This window comes from Ranitomeya variabilis, chromosome 8, assembly GCF_051348905.1.
Source record: "Ranitomeya variabilis isolate aRanVar5 chromosome 8, aRanVar5.hap1, whole genome shotgun sequence".
In the NCBI taxonomy this organism is placed as follows: Eukaryota; Metazoa; Chordata; class Amphibia; order Anura; family Dendrobatidae; genus Ranitomeya; species Ranitomeya variabilis.
The window spans coordinates 189,737,100-189,748,717 of NC_135239.1; the positions used below are offsets into that span (position 1 = coordinate 189,737,100).

The following is an 11,618-nucleotide window of genomic DNA, read 5'->3' on the forward strand; positions in this document are numbered from 1 at the left end:
AAAACGAATCTGTACTCTATAATCTGAGAGCATCATAATGTAGAGGCAGAGACACTGATTCCAGCGATGTATCACTTACTGGACATCATTGTGCAGTTTTGATACTATCACTGTTGTACATACACCAGTGCTCCGAAGGCTGAGCTCTGTATAACTCCGCCCACAGATGTAATTGGCAGCTTCCGGTTTACTGCCAATCTGTGATGGGGGCGGGGTTACACAGATAAACCTGACTGCTGCGCAGGTGACACCTAGTCCACTAGAGATAATCTCCTGCAGATAAAACACTGATTGTTTTGAAACTGCAACACACAGCTTAGTAAGTGACACATCCCTGAAATCAGGGCCTCTTGCTCTATATTATACTGCTCTCACGTAAAATATATTAAAGGGAATTAGACAAGTATGTGGATAAAAACTGATATTCCGTTTCCGGACCTAACAAAGCAGAAGGTAATAAAGATGTATTTCCCATTAAAGGATATTAACAGCGTCTTCTTCCCGCAGAGACAGTGGCCTTGGATGACCGGGATAGCGGTGTTGGTTGCTGTGACTGCCGTGATGCTGTACCCCGGCCTCAGCAGAGGCGCACCATGAGACCGCTTATCAAGCCATGTACCGTCCTCCATCGAAGCCGGCAGACGCTCATGTTTGGAGAACACAAAACTGATCCTTACTCTTCCTTTTTACCTCTTAAAAAAAAAAACAAAACCACAAACTAAAAAAACACAAACTCACAAATCTCTGAAAGAGATCCGTAGTAGGGCAATTGCTTTAAAACTGTAATATATGTATTTGTCCAACAGGGGAATAAACACATGACGTTATCCTACAGTAGGCAGAACCTTGCTTGCGACATTCATGTGGTTTTTAAAGTCTAGTTTGGTGGTATTGGAAATACTGTTATGGCCTCCAGCAGGCTTCTTGGTACCAAATTATTTATGATGTTTTGGGTTTGTGGATGTTTTACTGTAGAATCTTATTGTAAAGAATGAAAGACTGTATTTTTATTTTTTTTTTATTTTTTTTTTTGCCATAAAAACATATACACATCCAGTATGGCATTGATAAGCTGATCGGATTTGCCCACTTTCTCCCCCACATCGCAGAGCCGGTCCCAGTCTGCTCACTGCACACGTGATGAGCGAACCTGCTGGGATAAGGTGTTATCTGAGCATGCTCGGATGCTAAACGAGTGTCTTCGGTGTGCTCAAAAAATGTTTCCCTCCCCGCAGCTGTTAACAGACGCAACACATGCTGGGATTGTCTGACTGTTAGGCTGTCGAAGAACCACGAGACTTGCAGCCGCAGGGACTTGAACAAATATTTCAAGCACACAGAAGACACTGGTAGGACTCGAGCATGCTCATATAACACCTTATCTGCACGGTCGCTCGTCACTAGTGATCACACAAAGGCAGTCAACATATGAGAATATGAAGGCGGTACAATCTGCAGGGATGCACAAAATACTTTTGGACCACTATTGGAGCAGATTTAATTATTTTTAATCCCCCCTATAAAAAGTAATAAATAAGCAGAATAATAATTAAAAAAAAAAACAAAAAACAATAATAATAAAACCTAGATATCTATACAATCCTCCAGCCCCACCTGACTCCTGGGATTCGTCTGGTCCAGAAAATCTAGTTTCTCCTAACCCAACCTGTGTGATGATGTAACGGAACAGGCGAGAGCCGTCCCTTTAAGAAAGTGTTCGCTAGAACCTAATGGGATATAGTGATTATTTATAAGCTGTTTATACTTGAAGGAAACGAAAAAGCAAAACCTTTTCAGATGAAACTAAAAATATATATTTTTGTTGGGGAAAGTAATGTCTTTGGCCTCTGATGTGTGCTTCACCCCCGAGTATAGCCCCAAAGGCAAGGAGCAAGAAAAACGGAAAAACGCACAACTGTTCACTAATGGCTACCGATATCAAATGTAAAGTGGCCTATAAAAGTGCATGCTGCCATTTTATTCTTCCACCCGGACCAGAATATCGGCCATGTGCTCTGGCGCAATGCTTTAATGACGAGCATATAAGGAGTGGATCGCCAACATGTTAATAAGGACTATTTGCATACAAACTAGATAAGAATAAAAAAAATATATATGTTCCTTCATAAGGCAGGTCATACAGATCATAGAAAATGACAAATCAATTACATTTAGGTTCTTAAATACTTCCGGACCTCCTATAAATGTTAAATGTCCGAGTGGTCCACGTTGTACTCTAAAATATTACTGCATGGGATGGTGCGGCTGTCAGACACAGCCAGACTCCGCAGACACTGTTCATTTTGTCTCTGCGTTTTCGATCACTGTATACTCAGCACTGAAAAAGCGTCGTGTGTACAGTGCAGGAAACCCTGGTGGTTATGTGACCGCTGGGTATATGGAGGAGCTGCTGAATCCCAGGACACCCAGTCAGCTCTGCTGTACAGCAATGAGGCTGAATTTGCCCTGTAACTGGGACTAATATACCAGCCCCAGTTAAGAGGGGAAATCCGATTTCAATGTTAAAATGCTCCCCCAAAAGTCTTTTATGACCTAAAGGAAAGAACAATGTGTAAAATAAATGAAAAGCAGAGTAAAAAAAAAAAAAAATCATTATTAGCCATACCGCTTCAGAGAAGAAAAAAGTGTCCGATATATAAAAATAATTTATATGGAAAGGGGAGCAAACTTTAGTAGGCCAAAAAAAATAAAATATAATGTAAAAAACACAGATTTCCTTAATTTTTCCACCGATAAAAAAAAAAAATTGCGTTTGGAAATCCCAAAAATTAGGCCCCATTGATCATGAAAAGGAAGCTTCAAAAAATGTTTAATATTCAAACTATAAATAAAGCGGACAGCTGTATGAACCTCGTTTATGAAAAATACCCAGAATGTGCCTGGTTAGGAACAGGAGAAAACGGCCTGGTCTTTAATTGGTTAAAGCTTGTACAAGATGAAAGGGGGCATTAATGTTACTTAATAGGCCACAAGCCTCGTGTAGTTTGTTACCTTTTTCTTTATCCCCTACTACTTGGTAGCATAAACAAGGTAGGTTAGTATATATCAAAGGAAACAGCAGGAAATGTGAGAGCGGAGTCTGACTACGTTGTTTGTAGTCTGTAACCATGGAGACCCATATGTTTGCATATGAGCTGAAAACCCGTAAGCTTTTTTTCCTTTTTCTTTTTTTCTCATTTGACCTATGAAAACGTGTTGCTCTGGTGGTCCTCCTGAACTTGGGGGGTTATTTTTGTGCAAACCTGTCGATCTCATGATCTTACCAATCAGTGGATGAAACGCCCGCCTGAAGCCTCAACTCTTGTGCTGCCGCCTGTGCCCCTGGGATGTAATCCGCTGCTGGTAGAGTGGAAGGGAAGAGCCATGTGATCCTGTTTTGACGAGCCGTGACGCTAATCAGATATGCGGGACTCGCGGATGACCTGTAAATGCTTCATTCATCTGGATTGTCCGTGTTTTTTTGTTTTTTTTTGGAAACCAGGGCTAAATTTCCTCACCTGATCAAAGCTGTAGGACTGTATTCATCAGGGGCCCAAACTGATTAAAACCCGTGCACATAGTATCCATATGTAAAGGCTGTGTTCTCCATTATCATGTCCCAATCATGTAAGATACTTTTTTTTGTGCACTTCTCTTCTTGCGGACGACTTCAGACTTGGGCGCCCCCATCTCATTGTGGGATTCACAACTCGCGAACCTCCCGTTCTACCCCTAGGATTTCTGTACAGATCTCATAGTGATTATTGAATTGAAAAACGTTCTGCCGCCCCCCATTATTCCCCCCACATTTATAGTGACACAAACACCCCCGCCCCGACGCGTTCTCGCACATTTTCATGCCACATCACTACACCTTCACCTTGTATATGCCTGGGCTGGCCGCACATCCACTGTGCACTGTGTACATAGTATCAGCGGAATATGAGGAGGAAAGGTTAATGGGGTTGGGGGTCTACCGTTCCCTGGTAAGTGGGTTTCCGATGGTCTGAGAGCTTCCTTGGTGGATATTTTTTTAAGAAATAAAACCTTTTTTTTTTTCCATTCTAATAAATTCTAGTATATGAAAACTTTTTCAATCATTGGTGGTTGTTCGCTGCATGGGGCCGCATTAGCTCAATCATTGCTAGTCATGGTGCTGCAATCATCAGCCGTCCGGTGCCAGTTTTACAAAAAAAAGTCTGTTGGCAGAAAACTGTTCAAACCAAGCACATCTGCACCCAAACAATTCAGTAGCACCTACTTGTTTTCTTTCTATCTCCACCTTGATCCACTTCTCTACAGGAGTCCGAGGTAGGTGAACAAGGTCTCAGATTGCCTGTGCTTTGTTTGGTCAGTCATTTTCTGCTGACAGTCTCCCTTGTATATATGAAGCTTATTTGTTGCTGATGGCTGCAGCTCCTGACTCCATGCGCTGTGGTATCAGACAAGCCGTTCTATGTACATGGGTGTTTGCTAGATAGTACGCTGCCTTCAGATCTCTCCTCTATTGCTGGATGTTCATAGACAAAAGCATAGGAATATATAGGATAATCCTTCTAGCCACACGTCCACCGTAGTTTCCTTCTCGGGAGACTTTTTTTTGCGGTTTTTGGACTGGCACGTGCACATAACATGCGTTTCTCATTAACTCTCCACCACCGCAAGCCGCCCCAACCACAACCCTCCTCTGCCAGTGGTACCCGGTACCTCTTGTATATAGGTTATTGCAAATATTGTTCTGAAACGCCACAAAGAAAAGGTTCAGAATGACATTTTTTTAAAAGTAAATAATTTGTTTTAAATCTATTTTGTAAAGATATAAAAAAAAAAAAAAGGTTCCATAGAATCTCTGGAGCACAGATTACAGATTAAACTATTTGCACTAACAATTGTGATGTGCATGATTTAATAAATAACTTTACTCTGGAATTTCCACGTGGCGAGTTTATTTTGTTAATGTGGATGTGTGAGTTTGTGTGGAAGTGTGAGAGGTGTCACTAATGATTGAACCGCATCAATATGCTATTTTAGAGCTGGCGTGGTTATAGCTAATTTTCTGTGTTTTATTAATATATTTAATATATTTATTATATGAATATATTAATGTTTTTATATTATTTTTTTATATTGATACATTTAGATTAGTATATTATATTTATATTTTATACGAGTGTATTTTATTATATTATGTTTAATAGATTTATATTTTATATTAGTATAATATTTTGTTATATTAATATATATATTTTATACAAGTATATTTGTATTTTATTATATTAATATATGTTTATTAATAGATTTATATTTTATATTAGTATAATATTTTATATATTAATATATTTATAATTTATTAGTATATTTATTAATGTTTTATATTAATATATGTTTATTTTATTATTAGTATATTATATTTTTCATATTTATATTTTTATATTTCTAATTAATATATTATATTAATATACAGTACAGAGATGGATAGATTAATCTGTATCTCTAGACAGTGTTTTTTTTGTTTGTTTGTTTTTTTGCATATGAGAAAAATCACCGATGTTTGGGCCTCAAAGAGTAACCATCATTTTAATGTTTCGTAAATCAATAGTACACATGAAAATAAGAAACCTTGTAATTTATTGTAGCCGAGGAATCTTCTTTCTCTGCCTACATATCTCGTTCTCAATTCATGGATAAAATCTGTACTCGGCGAATGTACATTTTCTCATTAATGACAGTTGGTGCTTTTAAAATTCTATGGAGGGTGAAGGAGCCGGAGACTGACAGATGTTCTGGTGCAAGTTCTCCGTAGAACTTTATGAGCACCAATTGTCATCTCTTATCTCAGTAATGGGAAAGTCTGTGTTCAATGAATAATTGTTACCCTTGAATTGAGAATGAATGATCAGTCCAGGAGGAGAAGGAAGCGGATGTGTAATAAGATATGTCAGTCTCTTATTTTAATTTATGCTATTGCTTTATGAAAATAAAAACATAGCACATTACTTTTTAAGCCTGAACTAAGAGGATCCTAGAGAAGGACTTGTGGCCATTATACAGAAGCTAAAACCTCACATTACCGCTGTCTGAATAAGGCCTTTAGGCCATTCCTTTATGTGCGCTTCAAATAGGCAAAAGTATGGAACACAGAAGACCTATTAAGATCTGTAGATATGTAAGTGCTCGCATGGCGCTGTAGGTGCTTGTCACCCTGTAAAAAATAAAAAGATGGAGATTCTCTAAAAAAATTTTGCCAAACACATCAGATCTCTATAAATGGTGAAAAAAAATAAATGTTTTTGTGACAAGCGCATCTAGGTAGGAACCCCATCTGTATGGAGAACCTCAAGGCTGCAGTTAGACATGTTAACATTTACAATAAAATACACATGAATGGAGTTTAAAGAAAAGACCGATCCACATGTACCTGCAAAAACTCTGCACAGCAATCAGTGTGCCTGCAGAAATATTGCAGATTTTCTACCTTTTATTCCCAGCTACATTGATGTAATATGTGCCAATTTTCCCATGGATATGCAAAGAAATAAGCGCTACACGTGGACTTCACTGGAAATTTTAGTAATAACCCTTTCAGTCCCTAACAGATCCAGAAAATAGTCAAATACTGAATGGAAGTTTGCATTATTTATTTTTTTTAACTTCTGCTCCATTCATTGTCTATGGGACTTCTGGAGAAAGCTTAGCACCGCCCCCTTTTTCTGGCAGTCTCCTAGACAATGAATGGAGCGGAGGCTGAAAATGTAGGTGTAGGGACACAACAGAGGCTCAAAGTCTTAAAAGCAGAAAGGGAGTGGGGTAACTAGAGAGAAGAAGGTTCAGGGCAGTGCACACGCCCTGGTCTTCTTACTAGTGCCACATTTAACATGGCACTGATACAGCTGGATCTTGTGGTGGAGCAGGGAGCCATAAGCCTTAAGCTCCCTGCCCCACCACTCCCCTGTGGTCTTCAGGACCTCACGGCGTGGGCCCACCTGTGCCGGCTGTCTCTGTGAGAGTACTGGATATAAATCCAATGGTCCAGAATGCAGTAGGAGGCTGCAAATGGTGTAAATGAGTTTTTTTCAACGTGTTTCGAAGTTTCATACTTCTTCAGGACAAACCACAATGAGCGTTCGGTGAGTTTTTGAGGTTGCGCCCATTACGTAAGGTCACTTAGGATGGTTAAAGGTGCACATCCCCTTTAAGGAATCCTGTAAGTGTTCAGTGTGAGTAATAAGAAGCATCCTGTCGCCCGGCACTATGGCCGGCGTACATACCAGACTCCTGACTGCCTGTATTTAGATGTTCGAAGGTGCTACAGACCATGAGGTAGCGGTGGTTTACAGGAAGAAGATGACCTCACGCTCTGCCTATAGTGCTGTAGTTAATGCCGTCTCATGTATCACGCGGCTTCTATTCCAGTAATGCTAAATATTTCTTTTATCTCGTCAGAGCTTGTTATAGAACAGCTCCTAAATATATATACACTTAGGACGCTGCTAATGGGTGGTGACTGCAAGGACCGCGCCATCACTCATTATATCCGCACACCAATACTACTTACTTAAAACGTAACTAAACTTTAATATACGGTATTTTTTGTCCGGCTTGCAAAGTTATGAAACTTTGCAAATCACTTTATTGGGTGCAGTAAGATAAAGCCATATGTGGCTTTCCAAATCCCGGCTTTTCTGCAGTCTTTATGCCTTGATGTCAGAATGTACGGAGTACAGATGATAGCAGTGAAATGAAAATGGAAATCCAAACTCTAAAATTAACATTTTTAAGACAATTCAGTTACATTAAAATATACAATAAAGAGATCAAAAGTCCTTTGTACCCAAAATTGACTTCACCACATTTAAAAAAAAAAAAAAAAAAAAGCCCTAACGAAGGTTCACAAAGTTTTTTCAACCACTAAACTATTGTGTATATCTATAGATTTATTTTTAGTGATTTGAGAAAGTATTCACCCCTTGACTTGTTACCGATTTTGTTACATTACAACTTGTGTAACTATCTTTGTAATCTGATTTGTGTGACACAATAGCACTAAATAGTGTAAGTTGAAGTGAGAAAAATATAGACATTTAATTTATTGGATCACATAATGAAAAATTGGCATGTGCCTATTTATTCCCCTTTTGAAAAGAAGCCCCTAAAAATTTCTGGTGCAAGAAATTCTCTACGTAAGTCCCACGCTTGGTGACAGGACGTCCCCCTGTGTGCGATCTAAGTGTCACGTGATCTGTTAGTATATATGTGAGCTGCACAAGGCAGTAGTTGTGGGCACGGGCTGCTCTGTTCCCACACCCTGGCACCCCACAAGTAAATAATATCCCGTCTGGTGTGTGCTCGATCTAAGTTGGATAACGCTTTTTGACCAAAGGACTCCTTTGCTCTGCGATCCCAGACCTGGGCACAGCCAACAACAGACACATTGTCCTCTTTAAACCGTTCAACTTTACTCGGCAGCAGTAGAGTTGAGCGAATATGTTCAGATTTGGTCTCTGAATTTGCTGTATTGGTACCCTATTTGTGTCGAATTTATGTTTGAAGATCGGTTCCAAACATATTTGGTTATTTCTACTCCCACTGACGTTTGGCGAATATTGCCAAAACAAAATTTGCCACCGATTTGTAATCAGAACAGAATTTTGAAAAATTCGCTCAACTCTACTCAGCAGATTAAGTTCTGTTTTTTATCACGGATACAGCACAGTACATCAGAACGGTAATGGTTTCTTCAGTCTGCTCTATCCTTCTCCTTTCTGGAACCTTTGGCCCCTGGGATCCTGACCCCATTCCCATTGTTGTTTCTTGTCTGCCTCCACCTTAGGGGAAGGTTAAGGCACGCTCTTCCATACCTAGTTCAGGTCGTAGGCCCTAGATGGACCACAGAAATTTGTCACTGCTGCTCGCGCAGTCCGTATCTTGTGTTCTCCGGCCCTGAACTTCTGCAGCAAACAATCTTATCTGAACTAATCAACACTATCTCTGTCTACAACCAGGAAGCGCTTCCTCATCTCTACCTTGCCTCTTCCAAACTGGGCTGTTCCTATATTCTAGTTATGCATAGCCAAGGAATAGTTCTTCACTGATCATAGTCTGCACTCGCGTCCCAACTTTATACTGTCCCTATTTTAATGCAATACCACAGTCTTAACATTATAAAAATTAATTTGTCATCCACATATCAAATAGCTGTAAAGCTACATACTTTGTCATTTACATTGTTTACTCATAAACCGTTCACTTCAGTGCAATCTATGCACTTAAAATATACATAAAGTCTATCCCCATTAGTAGTGAGGGAAGGAGAGCATGTTTGTCCCAGGTACACATTTACACACCTTTTCTGAAAAGCAACAGAGGCTGCAACACCATTGAGCAAGAGGAACCACTAACCCAGCACCATGAAGACCGAGGAGATCAACAAACAAGTCGGAATCCTTATCTCTGATGTTCCCCCGGAGCACCATCAAATGAAAAGAACATGGTACCACAACAAACCTGTCAAGAGAGGGACGCACACAAAAACTCTCAGCCCGGGCAAGGAGGGCATTAATCAGACAGCAGCACAGAGATCAAAGGTAACCCTGAAGGAGCTGCAGAGTTCCCGAGCAGAGACTGGAGTATTTGTACATATGACCACAATAAGTTGTACACTCCATAGAGGTGGCCTTTATGGAAAAGTGGCCAGTAAAAAAGCCTATACTTACAAATCTTCTAATCTTACCATCCATCCCACAGTGAAACATGGCATTTTTCTCGGCAGCAGGGAAAGGGAAAATGGTCGAAGGGGAAGATGGATGGCGCAAATCGCAAGGATGTTCCTAGGCAAAACCTGTTTCATTCTGTCAGTGATTTGAGACTTGGACGGAGGTTCACCTTCCAACAAGAGAATGACCCAAAGCATACTGCTAAAGCAACACTCGAGTGGCTTAAGAGGAAATGTTTTGGTGTGGCTTCGTCAAAGCCCAGACCTTAATCCAATTGAGAATCTGTGGTCAGACTTGAAGATTGCTGTTCACCAGAGGAAACCATCTAACTTGAAGGAGCTGAAACAGTTTGGCCTTGAATGGATCACTTGATTTGGTGATCGATCCTCTTTTAGAGGTTGTGTTCCCGAAGGCCTTAATTAACCTCACAGAAGCCAAGAGTGTACTACATCTACACGTTAGTCTTTTTTTCCTCTGATATATGCAGTAGTGTAATCTGCAAATACAAAGGTTTGCAGTAACAACAACAACAAAAAATGCATTTTTTAACATGAGAGCCTGTTGGTTATAGAAGGCATTCTATGCCGATTGATGGCAAAACAACTCACAGTGGCCGCCAAACGCAACACCCAAAAGGAACGAGCAAAGACAATGGAAGATAATAGAGAATAAAGCAACATCATACTAAGTAATGCACAGTGGGTGAAATACAGTAAGTACTGAACTCCACCAATCTTCTAAGAAAATATATTGATCTTTGGCTCTTGGAAACAACTCTTCTGATAATTCTTTTCTGATAATTCCTGCATCATTCATCAATTGCTTTATGGTGAAATAATGTTCTTTCCACTTCCGGATTAAGGCCCCTACAAAGCTCACTGGAACCTTCAGTAGTTTAGAAATTCTTCTGTAACCAATGCCATCAGTATGTTTTGCATCAATAAGGTTACAAAGGTCTTGAGACAGCTCACTGGTTTTACCCATCATGAGATGTTTCTTGTGTGGCACCTTGGTAATGAGACACCTTTTTATAAGCCCTCAGTGGAAGCAGCTGATATTTGTCACTAAGTGGGAGGATTGCTTCCTAATTATTAATTTCAGCTGATGTCATTACTTTCTACGGCTTTTTGCACCTCTCTTTCTTCATGTGTTCAGTACTTTTTTCCTGTGCCATTTCTCATTATTACACATAAGTATGGACATTTATGGATCATTTCTTTGCATGTGTGGATTGAATACTGACATCTGGTGAGAATTTCATGTCAATAGCACATTAGGACGTTTCATCCAGGCAAGTTCGGTTCAGGAACCTTTATACAGTATGAACACATCTTCTTTTAGGAACATGAAGTTACTAATGTAATGCCACCTGCAGTGAGCATAAGAAGAACGGCTATCCTATTAGCACAGGGCATTGTGAATGCACAAAGGTAGGAAATACTGAGCCTTAGCCATTCCCTTCCTGCAGTCTGTAATATTAAACTCCTTTAGTTCAGTCTGGCTGCTGCTGACGGGCCTGGACATTTGCAGACATGTAATATTAATCTCTATAAATCGTTCCCAGGTAATTATTTCTAGTTGCAGCTTGATAGGAGTAAACTCACTCAAATATGTTTAATCCAATGATTTCACCCATATCTGTCATACGAGTTACGTTACATTCATCACCTGTCATCCCCACAATGTGGCTCTGGGAGGTCACTAGTGACATGGCGGCTCCTCTTAGGGGAGGTCACTGGTAACATGGCGGCTCCTCTTAGGGAAGGTCACTAGTGACATGGTGGCTCCTCGTAGGGCTGGTCACTAGTGACATGGCGGCTCCTCGTAGGGGAGGTCACTAGTGACATGGCGGCTCCTCTCAGGGGAGGTCACTAGTGACATGGCGGCTCCTCTTAGGGGAGGTCA

The 11,618-nt window shown here is 40.2% G+C and overlaps 1 protein-coding gene across 9 annotated transcripts in view; it reads left to right on the forward strand.

The window, feature by feature from the left end:
- Positions 1 to 2,713, forward strand: part of SLMAP (sarcolemma associated protein) — a 101,722-nt gene extending 99,009 nt beyond the window's left edge. For 6 of the 9 annotated variants that reach the window (XM_077278590.1, XM_077278588.1, XM_077278592.1 and 3 more), the window contains one exon: positions 508 to 844. In XM_077278590.1, coding sequence (XP_077134705.1) covers positions 508 to 597 — 90 coding nt within the window. In that variant the 3' untranslated portion in view covers positions 598 to 844. Of the gene's footprint in view, positions 1 to 507 lie in introns of all 9 variants that reach the window. The other 3 variants (XM_077278589.1, XM_077278591.1, XM_077278594.1) reach the window with 1 other exon arrangement.
- Positions 2,714 to 11,618: the final 8,905 nt, after the last annotated feature.